The 24812-nt window shown below is 40.6% G+C and overlaps 1 protein-coding gene across 1 annotated transcript; it reads left to right on the top strand.

Annotated features, from left to right (window-relative positions):
- Positions 1–932: 932 nt before the first annotated feature.
- LOC117252158 (uncharacterized) lies at positions 933–24812 on the top strand. The gene is made up of 12 exons (XM_078171068.1): positions 933–1243; positions 1523–2497; positions 5488–5661; positions 5822–7005; positions 10121–10372; positions 11509–11686; positions 11836–13095; positions 14296–14451; positions 16932–17108; positions 17270–18288; positions 22996–23227; positions 23505–24812. Exons 1-12 carry the CDS (start codon positions 1072–1074, stop codon positions 24680–24682), a joined length of 6957 nt encoding a protein of 2318 aa, XP_078027194.1. The 5' UTR covers positions 933–1071; the 3' UTR covers positions 24683–24812.

Genomic DNA, 24812 nt, shown 5'->3' with positions numbered 1-24812 from the left:
TTTAAAAAAAAAAAATTTAATTAATTTTTCCTGGGCTTTGAAATCAAATCAAGCAAAAAAAATGTAGTCCTATATAAAAATTATAAAATATGCATACAAACTTTTTAAACAGTATTTTAGAATATAATGAAATACATACTGTACATTTACATTGCAAGTGTACTATTTTCATTTAACATGGCATATTTAACAACTAGTTTAGAAAACATTAAACCCCAAGAATTCACTGTATTCATTTTGTTTTCTTTCATGTTTCACGTGTTTTGCCAGGACTTTGGATCGACTGAAGTCTTGGCATATTGAAAATGAGTTAAACTGAGTTAATCTGTCCACAACAGAAAACACTGGCATAAATTGCTATAAACAAAAAAATGTTTAAGGACAAGATCTGTCTGCCTGATATTCTTACATTTCCAGTATGTTTCTCAATTACAGCTGAATCTAAATCCAAATTATATCTGTGTAACAATCCAATAAGGTGTAACATATTCCTGAGCATTTTAAACTTCCTTAATTATCACTTCATTTTAATTAATAATTTCTATGGGAAGAGGTGTTTCCACTAACTCTTGTGAACTTGACAACAGTCTTCTCCCTCAAGTCCTTCCTCTCTGTCTCTGCTCTTGTCATTATATCATGTACACTGCCACCTGGAGGTTAGGATGCCACAACACCCTCATAACATCAGGTGTACGTATATGTATTTTATTGTGCCTTCCGTGTTTATAATGTATTGTGCTTTTATGATGTTCACGCATCAGTCTCACACTCCGTACTGGAACTATGTTACCTCGCACCATCCCTATTAAACAAACAAACAAATAAGTATATATATAATTAATTAAATAAAGTACAATCATACAACCCTCACTGAAAGCGGAACGAGAGGCTAACCCACTTCCGCTGCCGGAACTTAACAGTGTGACATCCAGCGGAAGTAAACAATAAAGGCGCTGGTAGCATTAGCTTAAATGGACGTTTTGAATTAGCTTGAGAGATTGTTGTCCCTCAAAGAAAGGCTACATGAGATAAAATTAAATTAGATATACTCTATTTTATAAGTGAGCAACAATGTCTTCAGGTGAGTATTTGAGAGAGTTTATAAACGAGAGACTGACGACTGCTGCTCAAGAAATATTTGGAGCTTTTCAAAGAACCATCGTCGAATACGAAGAAGAGATCGACCGTCAGCGCAGACTGTTGGATGTCCTTTGGAAACCTGATATAAAGCTAAACAGCACAGGTGTGTAAAAATTTATTATTTTAGAATACTCACAGAGGAGTATGGCATGTATGATGTTAATGGTTTAAACATATTACGTTGTTACTTGAATGCTAAGTGTTGGGAACGTTACCTATAAATGTGAATGGTTACAAACTGATGTTAAAATGTAAGTCAATGCTAGAATCAGGCTTTCCTGCACAGTGAAAAGATGCAAAGCAACATCATGAATGTTATGTTCTACATATATATGAGCTACCACCACAGTAACGTTAGTATCCTGTTCCTGTGTCCCTCCAGAGCTTCCACAGCAACATGTCTGTAAGGAGGAGGAAGTTCTCGCTGACCAGCAGCTCTGTATTCAGGGGTGGAATTCCAGTGTTGACCAAGAGGACCCAGAGCCTCCACAGATTAAAGAGGAGCAGGAGGAACTCTGCACCAGTCAGGAGGGAGAGCTGCTTGTAGTGAAGCAGGAGACTGACGCCTTTATGTTGACTCCTGCTTATGATGAAAGTGACCACGGTGATGATCACGAAAGCATCAGCCACACTAACGATGTGTCTAACCCTGCTTCGACAACGATTTACTGTGACATTCACACAGAGAAAGAGTCTGTCAAATGTGACATGTGTGAGAAGGCTTTTAAGTACAAGTCAGATCTGAAGAGACACCTGAAAATTCACACAGGTGAGAAGCCGTATTCTTGCAACACCTGTGGGAAAACATTCAGTCAGATGTCAGTACTGAAGGCTCATATAATAATCCACACAGGGGAGAAACCGTATTCATGCAACACCTGTGGGAAAAGATTCTGTCGGGCATCAGATCTGAAAGCTCATATACGAATCCATTCGGGTGAGAAGCCGTACTCTTGCAACACCTGTGGGAAGCATTTCAGATCAAGCAGTCAATTGACAGGCCACATGAAAACCCACACGGGTGAGAAGCCGTATTCTTGCAGCACCTGTGGGAAGAGATTCCCTCAACCATCATTACTGAAGGCTCATGTAAGAATCCACACAGGTGAGCGGCCGTATTTGTGCAAAACATGTGGGAAAGATTTCAGAGTCAGCAGTGCCTTAAAATTCCACATGAGAACTCACACAGGAGAGAAGCCGTATACATGCAAAATATGTGGGAGAGCCTTCAGAGTCAGCGCTCACCTGATAGGCCACATGAAAATCCACACAGGTGAGAAGCCATATTCTTGCAACACCTGTGGGAAAGACTTCAGGCGTAGCAATGAATTGACACTTCACATAAAAAGAAACCATTAACCTCATTTTTTTCTTATTATTACTGCAGTGCTCATATTCCTACAATCAGTATTTCTTTGAAACAATATTAATCTCCCAAATCTTTGAAAAGACTTTGTATATAATACTGAATTCAACCTGAAGTCTGAAGCTGTGAGCAAATTCTGTTCATCAAGCTGCAGATGGGTGTGACTGTCTGACATCGGTTGCCACATTGGATATCCACTACACATTCACTTAGGATCCAGAGATGTCAGTTACACGCCATGTAGGCAGCAGGAGGACGGTTAGCACATCTCCAAGTGCTAAACAGGTGGGGTGTGACTGAGGGACCATAAATATGTTACTGTTGAAAACTGTTTTTCTCAATGCCTTCATGCTGACTTCCCCATATTAGTGAAAACTGATTAAAAACATTTGCACACTTGTTTGGGTTTTTAATGTGTAATTCATTTATTTGACATAAATGTTTATAAAGAAAATAATGGCAGCATACATGTAACATATCAGTACCTGTTCAGTATCTGTTCAGTTTTTTGGAAGGAAATACACTTTAATCACACAGTTCCTTTCATCAATATGTGTGTTACTTTTAAAATGAAATGGTGTCTTTAAGCCCAAGTAAATTTAGGTGTCCAGTAAACTCATATTTGTTGGACACTCTTTAACGCAACAAACTATAAAGTGTATTTATTGAGATCTGTTTTTGAGGAATAATACAAACTATTTTTTTATCTTTTGGTGTATTCTCGAAATTGCTATTGAAGTTACCATTTACAGTGTAGTTTGTAAAACCACTGAATAACAATTACTTTATTGGATATGATTAAGTTAATTTTTGTTGTTTGAATGCTATCACCATTATTTCAATAAATTTAAAATGTATAAATTATGAGAAAATACTTATTTAGCCCACTACTGTTTCCAAGTTATTCTCCTCATCTCTTCAGGTGCTTGAAAATTTGCTTTTGATACTGCTTTTTATTACGGTGAGAATAGTGTTAGTGTAGTGTTGGCTCTGGAGGTTGCTCCCGCTGAACACCCGGGGCGAGCTTAGGATCAGGATAAGGTGTCTTTTTATTTATTTATTTTTTTATTTATTTTAATTCAGTAAATGTAATGCACTTCCACATATATAACTGTTTAACAGTATGTTTACATGTAGAAAAAAGGCATGTTAAATCTAAATGTATGGGGAAACTCGATTTTAATATTAAACCTAAATGCAAAATCTAATCATTAAAAAAAATGTTAATGTAAATACTGAAAGTCTGAATACTGAAAATCTGAAAGTTAAAATAATATTTCAATGTTTTTTCTAATCTAAATATTAAATTTTAATACTAAATCTAAATGTTCATTCTTTTTCCATAGAGCTTATTAGGGGCCGGGCAGGCAGTCCTGCCAGGACCCTCTTGTTTTCCTGCTCATTGTTTCTTCTTCTTCTGAGGAAATCCTACTTCCCATGCACGAAAAATCACCAAATTTTGCACAAAGGTCCAGTCCTATGGCAGATTGCAAACACAAGCCAATAGTCCTGATGGTCGCGCTACAGCAAGCGCCTAAAGCTCAAAACTTTGAAAATTCACAACAAATTGAACGTATGTGCTACAGCTTCGCAACTTTTACCAAAATGTAGCCCCAATACTGAAGAAACTTTTGTACATTTAAACCTATTGCAAATTTTGAAGTCCATCACTCTGTTTTGTTTTGTTTTTGTTTTTTTTCAAAAAAATGTAAAATTTCTTAAACCTATCTCCTCCCACAATTTGTGCTCACTTGACACCAAACTTGCTTCAGAGCATCTCCAGACAGTCCTCCACAAACTGTCCTCAGAGATTTGTGATTTACCAAAAATTGAGCCAACAGCGCACCAAGATATTTGACTGTAAACAGTACTGTGAACATATACTTGCAAATTATTGCTAAATAAGTTTTCAATGTTCATGAAAAAAAAAAAATTGCAGTCATGGTAGATAATGTTTGGCAAATATCAGAAATCAAAAAATTCTTATGTGAACCATTGCTGTCAACGGGGATAGAGCATCTTTACACATCCGTTTTTCACTTATGGAGTAAATCAATCATTGTTCAAAACAAATTAACAACACCTCCATGCTGTCTAGATGCAAGATGTGTATTTTCAGATTTCTGTCTTGATAACTGAATTGATGACAGCAGTCTGAAATCTGCATTGACAGCTGCTGTCATCCTGGTGGCTGGCTTAGTCAATTTGTGCAGCCACAGAAGAGTTATCACTTGCTAATTAGCTTAGTCAGATACAAGATGTTCCTTGGTGTCAGAGGTTGTGAGTTCAAACTTCAGCTGATGCAAACTGTACATTGTAATGGCAACTTTATTGTTGTCTTCCTATTCTGCCTCTTGTTGCTCAGAATTGCCTGAAATTGCGTGGCCCAGACCACCTATAATTTTTTAATTCGTTTTCATCAACAACAATACAGTGTATACATTTCTTTTTTTTCAGCTGTACATAACATTTGTACACATTTTATTCAAGAATTACATAAACATAAGAAGAAAACAGCACAGACATCCACTCCAACGTGTAAATAGTCAAACCCACTGATTAGGAAAAAATGAAATATAAAAAAGGGAATGAAAAATAGTAGTAATAATTGTCTACATTATACTCACACAGATAAAGTCGAGGTGCAAACTTTGCTTCACACACTATGACATATAATGTATGTATGTGATGTGTGCATGGAAACAATATCAATGAAAGAGTACCAAATTATGTTGTGGAATTAACCGATGTGGTTTAACACCTTGATGTTAAAGCATTAAACACAGGTTTTGAATAGATAGAAAGCCATCAGCTGAAAGCGGAAAGAAAAAAAAATCACTTCCACTGTCGGAACTTAAAAGTGTGACACATAGCGGAAGTAAACAACACACCCGCTGTCAGCGCTAGCTTAATGGATGTGTTAGCTTGAAGATGATATTGTAGTCGTACCGCAGATGATTATTTAAATTCTTATTAAATAACAATGTCTTCAGTTGAGTATTTGAGAGAGTTTATAAACGAGAGACTAACTGCAGCTGCTGAAGAAATATTCGGAGTTTTCCAAAAAACTATCGTGGAGTATGAAGAAGAGATCGACCGTCAGAGGAGACTGTTGGATATCGTCTGGAAACCTCAAATAAAGTTACACAGCATTGGTGCGTAGAACTTGTTCTTTGCAATACTAATATAAGAGTATGACATATAGGGTCATTACAGTCTTAATGCACACTTTTTTTATTGATATGCTCAGATGTCTGTGTAGCTACCATCACAGTGACGTTAGCATCCTGTTCCTTCTGTTGTGTGTCCCTCCAGAGCTCCCACAGCAACATGTCTGTAAGGAGGAGGAGGTTCTCTCTGACCAGCAGCTCTGTGTTCAGGAGAGGAACTCCAGTCTGGACCAAGAGGACACAGAGCTTCCACAGGTTAAAGAGGAAGAGGAGGAACTGTGCACCAGTCTGGAGGGAGAGCAGCTTGTAGTGAAGCAGGAGACTGATGCCTTTATGTTGACGCCTACTTATGATGAAAGTGACCACGGTGACGATCATGCTCTGAACTTTATCATTGATGAAACTCAGAATGTGGTGGAGGACAGGCCTCTTAACTACATTTCAGTTAACAGCTCTGTGGCACCAGAACCAAACAGTGACCACCAGCTCCTCTCTCACAACTCTCAGAGCCCAGATCAGGACGGAGGAGAACATGGAGACTCAGGATCGACTAGAAATGCTGAGGCAGTGCTACACACTCAACATCACAATAGCAACAGTCACACTACTAATGTAACTAGCCCTACTGTGTCTACACCTCAGTGTAGTACTTGCGCAGTTAAAAAGTCTTTCAAATGTGACACATGTGAGAAAGCCTTTACGTGTAAATCAGATTTGCGTAGACATCTCTTAATTCACACAGGTGAGAAGCCGTATTCGTGCAACACCTGTGGGAAAAGATTCAATCAGAAATCAATACTGAAGGCTCATGCTAGGCTCCACACAGGCGAGAAGCCACATTCATGCAACACCTGTGGGAGGAGATTCTGTCGGGCATCAGATTTGAAAGCACACACAAGGATCCACTCAGGTGAGAAGCCGTATTCTTGCAAAGTATGTGGAAAACATTTCAGATCTGGCTACAACTTCAAAGTCCACTTGAGAACCCACACAGGTGAGAAGCCGTATTCTTGCAGCACCTGTGGGAAAAGATTCTGTCGCCCGACGGTATTGAAGGCTCACATGAGAACACACACAGGGGAGAAGCCGTATTCTTGCAACACCTGTGGGAAAAAATTCTGTCGGACATCCGATTTGAAAATTCATACGAGAACACACACAGGGGAGAAGCCGTATTCTTGCAACACCTGCGGGAAGAAATTCAATCAGATGTCAATATTGAAGGCTCATATAAGAATCCACACAGGTGAGAAGCCGTATTCCTGCAAAACCTGTGGGAAAGATTTCAGATCTAGCAGTCAGTTGATTGGCCACATGAGAAGAAACCACTAACTTGATATTTTTCTCTGTATTACTGTATTTATCACAAATAATGTACTGTACAGTAAATAATAACACAGCCTTTAAAACCAAGAAAAGACATCAGTTACGATATCCAGTCTCATATCACGGATTGACTGCCCAGCCTTACCCTCAAGTCTAAGGCCTGCAGGTGGGTGTGACTGACATCAGGGGTGTTTTCACATATAGTCCTTTTTAAGCAAATCAAACTCAGTCCTCTTAAAGTGCACCAAAAAGCGGACCAACAGAAAAGGGACTCAGTTCTTCTTGTGTTCACATTGTCGTTCCTTACTTGTCAACTTCACCTATAATGGGGCCTCAGTCCTCTTTCTGTTCACACTACATATAATATCTATTGATATAGTTTTGTTTTTAATTTGACGTGGCACTGCAGTGTGGTTATGAAGCTCCTCACTTTCAGGTGAACTTATAATTGTAGGAAAACCTTGGTGTGTCTGTGCTGTAGACTGTATCTGTTTGATGTATTCTACACTCAACATCTGGAGACGTGCAGTATCTTCCGTGGATGAAACTACTCCTCATCCTGTGTTCTTACAAGCGTTACAGGCCGACGTGGTTTTGTCTGTTTTTTCAGGCGTCCCAGGTCAACAGTATGTGATCTAGAGGGCTAAATAAAATGGGAAAGAGCAAATTGAACCTGGAGCGCTTTGTGTTGACAAGGCACAGGTTAAGTGAACCACACTGCAGACTTGAAGCGAACCGTACTCAAGTGGTCTGAGTAAAAATGAAAGTAGTCATAGTGAAGAACATTTCTCTCAGAGTTATAACATGCAGGTGTTTTAATGTTGCAACTCACCAGCTGGAGGTTAAGTTAAAGTATGATGCGATACTGTTTCATAGTTTGATCAGTGGAGATGCCTCATATTGAGTGGTGGAGTGTAACCATATGTACTAGAATACTGTAGTTATGTAGAACATTGACTGTGGTGAGGTTAACTTTAAGTTGGATATTCATCACATTCACTTGGGGTCCAGCGATGTCAGATTTTCAATGTAATGGCAGCAGGAGGACGGTTAGCTCACCTCATCATGCTCAACCTGTGGGGGTTGACATTACACGATTTTCACCCTGATTTTGCGTCGCGGAGACTATCGTAATTTTTTGAGTGTTCATACCTGGTGACGTGTGTTTCTGTCATCGGGAGTCTCGGCAACTGCGTTACGACCTGTGTGTGCACACCACAAGATTTCTCCACCGAGCCCTCGCTGACAGAGCCCCAGATAACGCAATGATGTCACCAAACTTGGAGACGACACATGGTAAAGGCATGGATATTCTTCCCAGTGTTGAATCAGATCTGCCTCCAGGGCCTGGGTCCAAACACAACGCGCTCCCCGTGATCCTGTGGACGCCGCCTTTGTTGTTGTTGCTTGCCGGCTTGTCGGTGTTGCCAGATCTTGGGAGAGAAACAAGCAACCAGGGCTATGGAAACAAGCCCAAAAGAAGTGACGGATATATATAGAGAAAGGTGACGTTTAGTAGAGCAAGCCCAAATCAGCAGCTCCACTTTAGAAACAAGCCCAACAAACCGCAACCCGACTACCAATATTTGTAAGCGTATCTCGCCTCTCATTGGCTGATGCTCTTTGTCAGTCGTGTCAGTCTTCTCCAGTTTTCATGCCAGATATCCAGTCCCAGTCACAGCCGAGGGGGCGACTTGCTCGTAGGCTTGTTCACACATGAGGACTCGTCGTGGCAGATTATCTGCTGACTAACCTCCGACCCAAAGTGGCTCTCAAGATCCTCTGCGACGTCAAAATCGTGGTAAAGATCGTGTAATGTGAACTAGGCTTAAGGGACCATAAATATGTTACTGTTTAAAAACTGTTTATTCAGTATTCTCATGCTGACTTGCCCATATTAGTGAAAACTATGAATAAAAATATACACTACCTTGGTCTAATGTAGCTCACTTATTTTGTTAATGTGTAATTAATTTATTTTACAGGAATATTTCTATATAGAATAATGGCCGCTAACATGTCATGTGATCCAGTGCCTCTTAATCAATAACAGAATGTATCAGGACACTGGACAAGAGGTACAGTTGACTTTAGGATATGAAGACATAAATGAGCTGTGCAGTATGACTGATGGGAATATGATGAACAACAAAAGCCAGTTCAATTTTCTTTTGGAATGGAATACAGTTTAATCACATTTTCTTTGAGAGTGGGTGCTCAATTAAATGAGAGTAATTGGTCATGAAAAGAGTCATTAGTTTGAGCTCTGCATGTCAAATGAATGCAACTGGAGGATTAGCAGTAAGTCATTTTCTTACAGTGTTCTTCAAGATGTTAAACCACCTGGGCCCAAGTCTACTATATGATTGTGAATGTTACTGTAAATGGTTCATATGCAGTCTGAAAGTATTGTTGTCATCGATGATAACCAGTTTCTTTACTTGCACTTTACTGGGAGCACAGTCTGTCTTTGCTGTCCTGTAACACATAATTAAAGCTTCTGTTTCAACCCACCTGTTGATAGTTTTAATAACAGCTCCAAGAGCTTAAGCCTCCCACACCCTGTCATCATTTACTCTGCAGCCAATCTACCTGTAGATGGTGCCAGAGAGCCAGCTAGCAAAAAGCACCACTTAGCCTTGACCTCTTAATCAGAATCAGAATCAGCTTTATTCGCCAAGTACATGTGTACATACAAGAAAGTTGACTCCGGTCGACTTGCTCTCAATGTACCAGAATTGACATTAGTACTCAAATTTAGGCAAGAAGTGGAATATACAGAATATACAATATACAACAAAACTATACATCAAATATAAAAAAAATACTTTAAAAAAATCCAGTGTACAAGGATGCAAGTGTTGTTTCTCCTGCCACTCTGTGACCGTTTAGGAGTTCATCAGAGCGACAGCCTGGGGGAAGAAACTGTCTTTGTGACGGGTGGTTTTGGCCAACAGTGCTCTGTTGCACCTACCAGAGGGGAGGACTTTAAACAGATTGTGTTTGGGGTGTGAGAGATGTTTCCTGCTCGTTTCCTGACCCTTGACCTGTACAGGTCCTTGATGGAAGGAAGATCAGTCCCAATAATCCTCTCTGCACACCTGATTGTCCTTTTCAGTCTGTCTCTGTCCAGTTTGGTGGCAGATCCAAATACGATGATGGATGTGCAGATAACAGACTAGATTATGGCTGTGTAGAACATGATCAGCAGGTCCTGAGGCAGGTTGAGCTTCTTGAGCTGTCGCAGGAAGTACAGCCTCTGCTGGGCCTTTTTCCAGACAGTGTCTATATGGGAGGTCCACCTCAGGTCCCAGTGGAGACTGTGGTACCCAGAAACCTGAAGGTGTCCACAGTAGTGCTGTTGAGGATGGTGAGGCGGGGCAGTGTCAGGGGGGCTTCTCCTGAAGTCCACTGTCATCTCCACAGTCTTGAGCAGGTTCAGCTCCAGGTGGTTCTGAGCACATCAGACGACCATCTGCTCCACCTCCTGTCTGTATGCAGACTCATCACAATCCTGTATTAGACCGATGACAGTGGTGTTGTCCGCAAATTTTAGAGTTTCACAGAAGGGTCCCTTGAGGTGCAGTCGTTGGGGACACACCCCTGGGGGGCGCCAGTGCTGATGGACCGACCCAAACTCATCCTAACAAGCACTTCCTTTTAACCTCAACCAAATGCATTCAATTTTTTAAATCTTAAACATTTTTGTCTAATCCACTTATATATTTTTTTACACCTCAACTAAATGTGTCCAATGAAATTTGGTGGGAGAAAATTATGGGAGGATGTGGAGAGGACAGTGAGCAAAGACAGCTTTATATTGCTTTATATGAATTGTGTGTGTGGACAGAAATGAAGTTTAACAGAAATGCACATGGAGTCTTAATTCATTTATGAAAATAAAAATGTGCATGAGAGATTATATCAAGGTATGAAATAAATGATGAAATAAATATGCTTATACAAGCCTAAATCAGTGATAAAATGTCCTGTTCTCATCACCCAAATGTTACCAAAAAAAGAAGTTTGGGGTCAGTTTACTAAAAAGGATATGCGACGCCTCCTTGACATATTATATAACTGTCTTTCCTAATAAAATTAATAGGCAACTTAAGTATAACAGGAATGTCTAATTTATTGGGCTACATTTTTTTAATTAATGGCAAGAAAGCGTGCAGAGGGAGGAAATTCAAAAACGGTCCCAATCCCCCCTTAATTCACCCTTTCACTAAATACAGTGACAAATGCGTGTCGGTAAAGAGCACCATATTTCTTTAAGGTATAAACTGATGTTTACTCTTACTAATGTTAAACACACGAGTTTTTAATAAAATGCCGAAAGCGGAAAGGAAAATGATTCCACTTCCGCTGTCGGAATTAGATAGTGGGACACCCACCGGAAGTAAACAACAGAGGCGCTGCTACAGTTAGCCGTGCGCACGATTTGAGTTAGCTTGAAGACGGTGATGAATTCCAGACCTGGATAATTATTTATTTTCTAATTAAACAACAATGTCTTCAGTTGAGTATTTGAGAGAGTTTGTTAACGAGAGACTAACTGCTGCTGCCGAAGAAATATTCGGAGTTTTTAAAAGGACCATCGTCGAGTATGAGGAAGAGATCGACCGTCAGCGCAGACTGTTGGATATCGTTTGGAAACCCGATATAAGGTTACACAGAATAGGTGAGTGGACTATATTTATTTAACAATACAAAACAGTTATTTCACATAGAATTGCTTAAATGCAGACTGTTAAAAATTATCTCACATCTACATTTTGTTCTCCACCATTACGTTAGCATCCTGTTCCTTTTTGTCCTTTGTCCCTTCAGAGCTCCCACAGCAACATGTCTGTAAGGAGGAGGAGGTTCTCTCTGACCAGCAGCTCTGTGTTCAGGAGAGGAACTCCAGTCTGGACCAAGAGGACCATGAGCTTCCACAGATAAAAGAGGAACAGGATGAACTGTGCACCAGTCAGGAGGGAGAGCAACTTGTGCTGAAGCAGGAGACTGATGCTTTTATGGTGACTTCTACTGATGAGGAAAGTGACTACGGTGAAGCTCTGAGCTTTAGTTTGGATGAAACTCAGTGTGTGGTGAAAGAAAAGCACCTAAACTACATTTCAGTTAACAGCTCTGTGGTGCAAGAACCAAACAGTGACCACCTGCTCCTCTTTCACAACTCTCAGAGCCAAGATCAGGATCACGAGCATGGAGACTCCGGACCGACTAGAAATGCAGAGATAGTGCTACACACTCAACATCACAATAGCAACAGTCAAACTAACAGTACAACTAATCCTACCATGGTAACATTTCACTGCGATATTCAAACAGGTAAAAAGTCTGTAAAATGTGGCACGTGTGGGAAAACTTTTAGGTGCAAGTCATATTTGCAGAGACACCTTTTAACCCACACAGGTGAGAAGCCGTATTCTTGCAACACCTGTGGGAAAAGATTCAGTCAGACATCAATACTGAAGGCTCATACAAGAGTCCACACAGGTGAGAAGCCACATTCTTGCATCACCTGTGGGAAAAGATTTCTTCGGATATCAGATCTGAAAAATCATGTAAGAATCCATACAGGTGAGAGGCCATATTCTTGCAAAATGTGTGGAAAAGCATTTGCTCGCCACAGTTGCTTGTTGGTCCACATGAGAATCCATGCAGATATGAAGCCACATACTTGCACCACCTGTGGGAAAAATTTCAGAACGAGCGGTCAGATGACACGCCACCTGAGAACCCACACAGGCGAGAAGCCGTATTCTTGTAGTGCCTGTGGGAAGAAATTCGGTTGGCCATCATTGTTGACGGCTCATACAAGAATCCATACGGGAGAGAGGCCGTATTCATGCAAAACATGTGGGAAAGTTTTCAGACTTAAAAGTGCCTTGAAACTCCACATGAGTACTCACACAGGTGAGAAGCCGTATACATGTGTAACGTGTGGGAGAGCTTTCAGTTTCAGTACTAATTTGATCAGCCACTCGAAAATCCACACAGGCGAGAAGCCATTTTCCTGCAACATCTGTGGGAAAGACTTCAGACGTAACTATGAGTTGAGAGTCCACACGAGAAGAAATCATTAACCTCATATATTTTATGATTACTGCAGTACTCATATTTCTGTTAACAGTATTTCTTTGAAACAAAGAAAATCTCCCAAATCTTCGAAAAGACTTTGTATATAAAACAAATTTCATCCTGAAGTTTCAACTGTGAGCAAATTCTGTTCATCAAGGCTGCAGATGGATGTGACTGACATCAAAAATGAGTGATGAACAGTTCTTTTCAGAGTCAAGTTAAAACATGCAGGTGTTTTAGAGGTTAACTTAAGCCCCGTTTCCACCGAGCAGTACTGTATAGCTCAGTCCGGTGTGCTTGTTTTCCGTTTCCACTGTGAAAAGTTGTGGATGGTACCGATGGAGCCATTCCGTACCGTCCCCATGTTTGGTCCCCCCTCTGTTGGGGTACCTAGCACACAGATCTGGTACTAAAAGGTGGAGCTGTGAACACTGCAGTCTGATTGGTCAGTAGAGGACGGTCACTCTGCTCAGGGCTGAGTTGTGTCTGGTTTTGAGGCTCATGTAACCACTGTTAACACTGTGGAGAGTTTTATTAGTAAACTGTAACTATAAAATGAAAGGATGTTTTGCTGCCTCTCACAGCAGCTGGAGTCTGAGAAAAAAATAGTTAAACTCACTGGGCCGACTGCCGGCAACTTTTAAGGTGGAACATTAACTTGCAATGTCACTCAATGCATGAGTTGACGGCGTAAATCATGCAACACACCTCTTTTTCAAGCTCTAATTAATTTCAACCGAAATGTCATATATCCCAATCCTCACTTGGACAAAAAAAAAGCTTGCCTGAGAAGGACTAAATGCACAAACCCGCGATTTTAAATATCCCATGGAGAGAAACTCTCACTGCAGCCTGTTCTATTTTGTTCTGAAAATGTCATCATGCAGTCCTGTTCTGTGGATGATAAACAAGGTGCAGACTTCCATCTGTGTCACCGCTGATGAGGAAATACAGTGAGTGCTGGACGGAGCAGTGAGTGACAACAACCCCGCCCACATTTAAGAGGACTGTTTGTGGTGGAAACGCGAAGTAGACCGAGGGTCTAGGCACCATCTACAATCTGAAAGATTACTTTTTGTTCCGAAGGTACCATACCGAAAGTGTTTGGTGGAAATGGGACTTTAAAGTATGATTTGATGCTGTGTTTTTATTTGATCAGTGGAGCTGTGTAATTACTGTACTTTCGTCATTGTGTCAATAAAGTGGGAGAGTTGCTGCCTCAAGCAAAGGAGTTCAACTATTTTGTGGTCTTGTTCATGATTGAGGGTAGAATGGAGTGTGAGATGAATACACAGTTTGGTGCAGCGTCTGTAGTGATGCGGGTGCTGCGCTGGACCATCGTGGTGAAGAGAGCGCTGAGTCAGAAGGCGAATCTTTCGATTTACTGGTCCATCTACGTCCCAACCCTCACCTATGGTCATGAGCTCTGGGTAGTGACCAAAATGAGTTTCCTCTGTGGGGTGGCTGGGCTCAGCCTTAGAGATAGGGTGAGGAGCTCGGGGTAGAGCCGCTGCTCCTTCATGTCGAAAGGGGTCATTCGAGGTGGTTTGGGCATCTGATCAGGATCCTCCTGGGTGCTACCCATTAGAGGTGTTCCAGGCACGTCCCACTGGTAGGAGGCTCTGGGGCAGACCCAGAATAATGCTGGAGGAATTACATATCTCATCTGGCCTGGGAACACCTTGGGGTCCTCCAGGAGGAGCTGGAAAGCCTCACTGGGGAGAGGGACATCTGGGGTGCTTTGCTTGGCCTGCTGCCCCCGAGACCCTGCCCTGGATAAGCGGATGGAAATGGATCGATGGATGAAATCTGCTTTATCTCCCACCTTCTGTTTTCTCAGGGTACTAAACCCACTTTCTAAAACAGGGCCCAGGTGTGAAGTTAATATGACCAATGTTCATACAAGTATTTACATGTTTATATTTACAGTTAATTATTGACGTGTAAATACTTTCAACAGTGACATTAAAACTGTTACAATAATCTGCTGAATCTGCCGCTGTTGTTTTACCTCAGATAAAGTCTTCCCAGCTTCTGATTGGTTTGCCCAGTAGCATGTTCAGGAGGTGTTGTGAAGCTGACAAATGTGTAGAAGAGTAAAATGATGCTGAAGAAAGTTAGCCGTCTCCATGTTGCTGTTACTGCTCAGTAAGAGTCATCCAGCCACCACGTATCTAACTCAAACATTACTCTATGAGTTACTTCTATTCCTCTGTAACTCTGATCAGCTCCTATTAGTGTAGTATACGTTTTTAACAGGGTTACTATTAAATTACGTAGCCTGTTATATTTCAAAAAATAACCTTCCCAGCCATGGTTGTGGGCACTGATTGACACGGTGTTGGCTGACACGGAAAACCATGCATCTCTGGCCCCAGCAGACCACCTGGGAGGAGCTGGATGTTGACACGGGGAGAGCCCCCAGCTGCCATGTGAAAAACTGAGCTCAACAACTGCCACATGCAAATGGTACACATCAAGGGAGACAGACATGATGCTGCTCTGCGGGGTGCACAATTTGCGTGCAGCTGCCACAAGATACAAAATAAACAAACAGAACAAGCTGCAAAAAGGGCACTTATCTAGTCAAAGAGCAAAAGGGCAGGCGCTTGGGCACCACCTGGGGTCTATCTGTGCACATGCATGTTACACATTCTGCCTAATTATGAATGCCTCTTTCTTTAAGCATTTTTGCTTGTAACACTTCACATACCATGAATTCCTCCACCAATGCTTTTTTGTTGTTTGTTGTTCTTGTTTTTGTAGCTGTTGTTCTCGTTGTTTTTTCTTGGTGCTAAACCATTATCTGCAAAGTGACAAAAACACATAAGAAGGTGACACCGGAAAGGAAGCCCTGCGGCTGTAAACTGAGCTGAGCTCCAGTTGGTCCAGCTGCTTAACACATATATATACTTTGCAAATAATGCTCATGTACTTTTACTGGAGTAACATTTTGAGTACATCATGAATTACACAGTTGTATTTCTACTTTAATAATAATAATGATAATAATACAACCTTTTTTTTTTTTTTTTTAATAGAGCGCTTTTCAAAACAAAGTGCTTTACATGGTTGATCCTAGATTAACATAAAAAAAAATACAATACAAAGAACAATAAAAAATAAAGATAAAATACCATCACTGAAGTAGATAAGCCTGTAGGTTGCACATCAAACAGTTAGAATAATACAAAAATAAAATAATGCAACAACTGATGATAATACCAGATAATGTCAATAAAAATAATCAAATAAGACATATAAAAAAACAGTGTGCTAAAATAAATAATAAATGATAAGAAACTTTTATATAGCATCTTTCAAAACACAGTTACAACATGCTGTACAATAAAACTAAACACAAGAAGAATAAAACATATAGCATGTCATAAAATATCACCTAGAAAAGTTAAAATAAGGAATACCAAAGCTAAAATCAAGATAATAAATGGACATTAAAATCAATAGGCAGACATACAGTCAGGATATGCTTTCCAATAGAGGTATGTTTTTAGGAGAGAATTACAACTTTTATTTTTACAAAATTGTTGTCCACAAAGTGACAGTCATTCTAGTTAAAAGTATAAGTTCCACCGAAGTAATTTGTATATTTTTACCCTTGGTTTTTAGCGCACAAGGTTTTAATAAAATACCACGCGTTGAAAGCGGAAAGGAAAATAATTCACTCCCACTGTCGGAGCGTAACAGTGTGACACCCACCGGAAGTAAACAGCATTCCAACTGCTGCTAGCTTTAGCCGTTTGCGGTTTGCCAACTGGAAGAGCTGTAGGGCGATTTTGTAGTCTCGTGGCGCCGATAATTCCTTATTTCTAATTAAACAACGATGTCTTCAGTCGAGTATTTGAGAGAGTTTGTCATCGAGAGACTAACTGCTGCTGCTGACGAAATATTCGGAGTTTTTAAAAGGACCATCGTCGAGTACGAAGAAGAGATCGACCGTCAGCGCAGACTGTTGGATATCGTCTGGAAGCCTGAAATTAAGTTACACAGCATTGGTGTGTAAAACCTGTTCGTCAAAATACCATCAGAGGAGTGTGATTGATATGATACTAATTGTCTATACACGTGCTTGTTGTATTTATTTGCTCAGACGTCTGTTTCTGTGCCATAGCAGTGACGTTAGCATCCTGTTCCCTTTTGTTCTGTGTCCCTCCAGAGCTCCCACAGCACCATGCCTATAGGGAGGAAATGGCTCTCCCTAGCCAGCAGCTCTGTATTCAGGAGAGCAACTCCAGTCTGGACCAAGAGGACCAGGAGCCTCCACAGGTGAAAGAGGAGCAGGAGGAACCCCGCAGCGCCCAGGAGGAGAAGCAGCTTGTACTGAAGCAGGAGACTGACGCCTTTATGTTGACGCCTACTTATGATGAAAGTGACCACAGTGACGATCATGGTCTGAACTTTATCATTGATGAAACTCAGAATGTGGTGGAGGACAGGCCTCTTAACTACATTTCAGTTAACAGCTCTGTGGTACCAGAACCAACCAGTGAGAGGAGCTGGTTCTTCTCTCACAACTCTCAGAGCCAAGATCAGGACAGAGGCGAGCACGGAGACTTAGGATCGACTAGAATTGCAGGGTCAAAACAACAGAATCAACATTACAAAAGCAACAGTTACTACATTAATATAACTGACCCCACTATCGCAACCATTCACTATAATACCCACACAGGTAAAAAGTCTTTCAAGTGTAACTTGTGTGAGAAAGTTTTTAGGTGCAAGTCAGATCTGAAGAGACACCTGAAAATCCACACAGGTGAGAAGCCATATTCCTGCAACACTTGCGGGAAAAGATTCAACCAGCCGTCAATACTGAAGGCTCACATAAGACTCCACACAGGCGAGAAGCCGTACCTTTGCAACACCTGTGGGGAACGATTCTGTCGATCATCTGATCTGAAGGCTCATATCAGAGTCCACACGGGCGAGAAGCCGCATTTGTGCAAAACATGCGGGAAAGATTTCAGATCAGGCAGTCACCTAAAAGTCCACATGAGAACTCACACAGGTGAGAAGCCGTACACATGCCAAACATGTGGGAGAGCTTTCAGACTTATTGGTCACCTGATTGGCCACATCAGAACCCACACTGGTGAGAAGCCATATTCTTGCAAAACCTGTGGGAAAAATTTCAGACTCAGTGGTACCTTGAAAGACCACATGAGAAGAATGCACTAACCCAATTCTTTGTCTTCGTATTACCGCGTTACTCATATTTCTGCGATCAGTATTTCTTTAAAACAATCATAATCTCCCAAATTTTTTGAAAAGACTTTGTATATAATGCTGAATTCACCCTGATGTCTCAATATGAGCTAATTCTGTTCATCAAGCTGCAGATGGGTGTGACTGACATCCAAAGTAAAAGTTACAGTGAAGAACATTTCTCTCTGAGTGTTAAGTTATAATATGCAGGTGTTTTAATGTTGCAGCTCACCGGCTGGAGGTTAAGTTAAAGTATGATTTGATACTGTATGGTAGTTTGATGCCTCATATTGAGCGGTGGAATGTAACTACATGTACTCAAATACTGTACTTATGTATAACATTGAGTGTGGTGAGGTTAATTTTAAGTTGGATATTCTTAACACATTGTCTTAGGATCCAGCGACGTCAGATTGACGACGTGTTGGCCGTAGGAGGACGGTTAGCTCACCTTATCATGCTTACCCAGTGGGGTTGACGAAGGGACCATAAATATGTTACTGTTTAAAACTGTTTTTTTTTCTCTCAGTATTCTCATGCCAACTTGCCCATACTACATAAAATTATGTTTAAAAATTATGCTAAATTGCTCTAATGTAGCACACTTATTTTGATTGTTAATGTGTTTCTCATTTATTTTGCATAAATATTATTTATAGAAAATAATGGCACCATACATGCAATGTGATCCACAGTTAATTTCAGGATACAAAGACATACATTATCTGTGTAATAACACATCCTGCCTTGACTCTAACGGGAATATGATAAAAAAAAAAACGCAGAGTCAGATCTTTTTTGAACAAAATACAGTTTAACAAATCTTTTTCTTTTATTGATATTTGTGTTACATTTAAAATACAATCTTGTCTCTCTTAGCCCAGCTGAAGTTCAGTGGACACTCCTGAAGGCAACTAACGATTAAGTGTATTTATTGAGCTCTGGCTTTAAGGCATGATATAAACTCATTCTGACTTCTTTTCACTCGAAATGGACAGTGAAGATGCTGTTTACAGTGTAGTGTGGTGTGAAAACAATTATTAAGAGTTACTCTGCTGGATATGATTGTGTTCATTTGTATTGTATATACTTAATGCACTATCGCCGTTATTTCAATAAACTCAGATCTCTTTTACTTACCTTTGTTGTGGCTATTATTAAATGATTTACTTCTGCATTCCTGTTATTCTGAGTGTGGTACTGATGAGATGCCTGGAATCTAATGTTCAATATTGATGTATTCTGGTACTTCAGTAATGTTAGTATTGCAGGAGCAGTTTCAGGGGTACTGACTCTGTACAATTCTGAGTAATAAAGTAATAAAGTCAAATCTATGTATTACTCAGTGCTCATAATCTTGCAGCTTTGGGGTCTTTAACCTTTGTGCTGCACTAAGATAAAAACTTCCGACATATTTACCACAACAAATTGTCAAAGGACTCACACTCACAACTTCTGATCAGTTCCTCCAGTTTTTTTGTTTCATTCCTTTTTATTAAAATGTTTTTATTCATTTTATTTTTTTTAAGTTTTGTGTGCAATGTCAGATTTTAATAAGTCTTAATTTCGTCCTATGACAAAAAAGATGTCATCCCACCCAAAAGTTATGATTTTTTGATCAATTCCTCCAGGGATTTTTGTTTCATTCTTTTCATTAATTTGTTTTTAATTAAGTTAAATCATTATGTAATCGGATATTAACCCTTTCCATGCTCGTTTGTATCATATACCACTAATTTACATTTGTTAAAACAACTCAAATGACCAAAAACTGGCCAAAAAGGGCACAAAGGTTAAAGCAGTGATGGGAGGAGGACATTGGAGAGCAGATATCGGATGAGGTGAGGCGTTACGCTATTCAAGAAATTTATCCATCTTCTATTTTTCTGAGATACATTGTTGTTCAAACAATGACTCCACTGGTCCAGAGCACAGTTGGCTAAGATCAGCTGTGATATTGATCCCACGTGCAACGGGTGTAAACAGTCTTCAGCCACTTGATGTCACATGTTCTGGTCATGTGTGAAAACTATTTCATTTCTGGGATTTAATGTTAAAAACTTTTTCAACAATATTTGGATGGCTGGTTGTCACATCTATGTACATAGCATTATTTGGAGTAACTCCTCTAGATGTTGACTTCAGTAGAGCCCAAGCAGACGTTGTCTCTTTCTGCTCACTTCCGTCCAGAGGGCTCATCCTGTGTAAATGGAAGGACATTTGATCAAGGATGTTATGTATTATTTACAACTGGAGAAAATCTGTTGTTTTATTATATTATCACTGGCACGCTTCTTTGCCACCTGGTAACCACGTTTAACTTTTGTGGCAAATATGGAGGCTGAAAAACTGTAATTTAACACGCTACACTCCCCTACTTATGTCACACAAGCTAATTAATTTGTCGTCATGTTTCCCTTTTATTTATTTATTTTTGTCTTCTCTATCAGATTTCCTATGACTCATCTGGCTTTCTCTGGTTGTTCCTGGGTTGATGGGTGGGTGTGTGGGGTGGTCTTTTTGTCCTTACTGGTTCTGTGTCTGTTTATTAATACTCTGTATATCCTTATTGAATTACTAATAAAAAAAAAATACCTTGTTTAAAGAAAAAAAAGTATAAGACAGTGCCACATTTCCTTGTGGAATCAGCTGAGGTAGATGTATATTTTTACTATTGATTATGAACACACAAGTTTTGAATGAAATGCCAACAGTCTAAAGCAGAAAGAAAAAACAACTCCATAGTCAGGAGTTCTGCTCTGCAGTTCTGCGGCTGTCAGTGACAATCTGGCTGCCAGAGATCCCAAAAGTGGAATCGGAGCTACATGTGGGCAGAGTAAAGAATAAATGGGTAAACTTTATAAATTAATATTACTGCCTTATGGACAGCTGGTACAGGGAGTGGCTTTTAATCCTCACACATGGGTCAAAGATTTCAGCAATTGATGCTACAGGAGCCACATAGGTCAGGGGCTGAATGTCAAGATCAGCAAAAGAACTTTAAACTATTTAAATGTGTACATCTTGGAGCTGTATGCTACATTAATGACAGTTCAGCTTGAACAGGTTCATCCTCATAAAATTTTCATATGTAGCCACTCATTGTCTCAAATCAGAGTATCAGGTCTGGTGCGTCCTAGAGTCATCTGAGCTAGTTTATGAAATCTTTCTCGCACTTAATTGAGTAAGAAGGAGGGGTAGTGACGGGTAGGAGGCATGAAAAGCAATGAAAAGGTGGCGAGGACAGCTGTTCAAAAGAGAGGCATTTAAGTAAAATCATACAATGAAACATCGTCCTCTGTTTTTAATCAACATTTTGAGGTCGAGACAGCTTTTCAGCTAACTTAGCTAGCGTGCTAGCTGTGCTAGCTAATGCTGGCAGCCATAAACAAACAACTATGATTCATTGTTTGTTAATTGTGCTATAATTTAAACAAAGAACACATTTTCTCGCAGTGGCCTCTCTAAAATGAGCAGTGGTTTAAGGTACCATATTCCAGTATAATCAGGGAGTTGATACGCAGATAGCTACTGTAGCTAGTTGAAATGTTGATGACTCCTACTACTGTAAGGTGATTGGCTGAATTTAAAAACTGATAAGCTTTTGCCTGACAGGTGATTGTGAGCCTCTGATATGTCAAGTTGGCCAGAATAAGGGCCTGTTTACACGGTTCCGTATATTTCTGAAAAGGGTATTTATCTTTGCGCATCATTTACACGTAACCGCCGTTTTTCTCAACAAAAACGGACATTTTCAAAAACGGCTTCCAAAGTGTAAGTTTTTAAAAATATCCGTTTCTGTGGAGACATGTAAACAGGATAGACAGAGATTTTGGAAAACAATGACATTGCAACCCAGTTCGCGCATGCCCATTAGGCACCCGGTAACGGGTCCATGTCATTGGTTCGACAGCCCATTGGTTCGACATCCCATTAGTCCGACTGTCCGCGAAGCTGAACGGCTCGCGGCGGGCGTATGGTGCGCCGCGACCGGCTTGAGGCGGAGCAGGCTCATGGCTTATGTGTTTGTCACTATCTTTTTCATTTTAACCCACACCATGATCTTTTCCTGACCCTAACCAAGTGGTTTTTGTGCCTAAACCTAACCAGACCTTAACCACAGGGCATCATGATGATTTCGGAACGGACTTAGGAACAATGAGTTTCATATGTTCGGAACAATGGGATGTCGAACCAATGGGCAGTTCCCCCCGGTAACCACAACAACAATGGCGGATATATGCCGGGTTGTTTATGTTTTGTTAGCACTTTTCGGACTACTAACGAGCTTACAAATGAACTTAGCACTGCTGCAGCAACATCACCGTTTTCGTGTAAACAGGGATATCGTTTTCACAACTGATTGTGTAAACCTGGATTTTTTTCTTATATGGGATAAATAGAAATCCATTTTTATTTGTATCGGTATCTGTGTAAACAAGGCAAAAGAAAAGGACAATTTAATTTGAAGAACGAGCCACTGACGAGCCGATTCTCTCCCGCGGGTCCCGATCTGAAGCGAAGATGACGCAGTAATGGGCTACGTCCGGAAGGTGGCAGCACTGCGAGGTCGGCCAGTTGCCGTAAATTTCCACAGAAGAAGAACTCATTTCCGCTGCCGGAACTTAACAGTGTGACACACAGCGGAAGTAAACAACACAGGGTAGTAGCTGTTAGCCGCAAGATGATATTGCAGTCGTAATGCAGATAATTTCCTTAATTTATAACCGAGCAACAATGCCTTCAGTTGAGTATTTGGGAGAGTTTGTCAACGAGCGACTAACGACTGCTGCTAAAGAAATATTCGGAGTTTTTAAGAGAATCATCGTGGAGTACGAAGAGGAGATCAACCGTCAGCGGAGACTGTTGGATATAATTTGGAAACCTGAAATAAAATTACACAGGATAGGTGCGTAAAACTTTAACGTTAATTTAATGACACAAAACAGAGAAATTCAGTCACATATAATCCCGATTGTTTAAATATAGACTGGCAATAATATGCTATTTGGAAACGAGAAATTAAGCTACATAGGATAGGCGTGTAGCACCTTTTCTTTTAAGTACTCACACAGGACGTGTGAGATCTTAATGGTTCAAATACATACTGGTTGTATTTATTTGATAATATGTGTTTCTCAACCATCACGTTAGTATCCTGATCCTTTTGTTGTGTGTCCCTCCAGAGCTTCCACAGCATCATGTCTGTAAGGAGGAGGAGGTTCTCTCTGACCAGCAGCTCTGTATTCAGGAGATTAGCACCAGTGTGGACCAAGAGGACCCAGAGCCTCCACAGGTTAAAGAGGAGCAGGAGGAACTTTGCACCAGTCAGGAGAGAGAGCAGCTTGCACTGAAGCAGGAGACTGACGCCTTTATGTTGACTCCTACTGACGAGGAAAGTGACCACGGTGAAGATCAGACTCTATATTTTAATCCTGAAAAATATCTGAGTGCAGAACAGACAGGGCTTTCTGCTAACGTGTGTAGCAGTTGGCTGAAAGACAAATCTGACTGTGATAACTGTGAAGAATCCAGACCAAACGGAGACCACAGAATCCTCTTGCACAACTCTCATGTGGCTGAGAGCCATGATCAGAAAAGAGACAAGCATGGAGAGTCGCCTACGAATGTAGGGCTAGAACTACAGAATCAACATCACAAAAGCAACAGTCATTACGGTAATACTCACACAGATAAAAGGTCTTTCAAATGTGGCATGTGTGGTAGAGCTTTTAAGTGCAAGTCAAATCTGAAGAGACACCTGATAATACACACAGATGAGAAGCCATACTCTTGCAACACCTGTGGAAAAAAATTCAATTGTAATAGTGGCTTGGTGGACCACATGAGAATCCACGCAGGTGAGAAGCCGTGTACTTGCAACACATGTGGGAAAGGTTTCAGATCTAACAGTCAGCTCATTCGCCACACGAAAACCCACACAGATGAGAAACCGTATTCTTGTAAAACATGTTGGAAAGATTTCAGAACTAGCACTCACTTGATACGCCACATGCGAATCCACACAAGAGAGAGGCCGTATACCTGCAAAACATGTGGGAAAGATTTTGGTTCCAGCACTTACTTGATTCGCCACACGAGAACACACACAGGTGAGAAGCCATATTCTTGCACCACCTGTGGGAAAGATTTTGGACGTAACAGTGACTTGATAGTCCACGTCAGAAGAATCCACACTGGTGAGAAACCATACCTCTGTAAGATCTGCGGGAAAAGATGCTGTGATTCGTCTGATTTGGCAAAGCATAAAAGATCACATAAAGGGAAGGGAAGCAGCCTTGTATTTGCCAGATATGTGGGAGATGATTCAGTTCTCGTGGTTCATGGTCAAAACACACAGTAATTTACAGAACTGAGGAGCCACATGGTTGCAGCACTTAAAGAAAAAGTTTAACTTAAATCATGTTCTTGGCAGGAAACACCTGAGAATCAGCGCACACAGGAGAAACCATTGAGTTGATCGATTCTTTGGA

The sequence above is a fragment of the Epinephelus lanceolatus genome, chromosome 9, assembly GCF_041903045.1.
Source record: "Epinephelus lanceolatus isolate andai-2023 chromosome 9, ASM4190304v1, whole genome shotgun sequence".
In the NCBI taxonomy this organism is placed as follows: domain Eukaryota; kingdom Metazoa; phylum Chordata; class Actinopteri; order Perciformes; family Serranidae; genus Epinephelus; species Epinephelus lanceolatus.
Note: the sequence above shows the minus strand (reverse complement) of the source record. Positions and strands in the feature narration are given on the sequence as shown.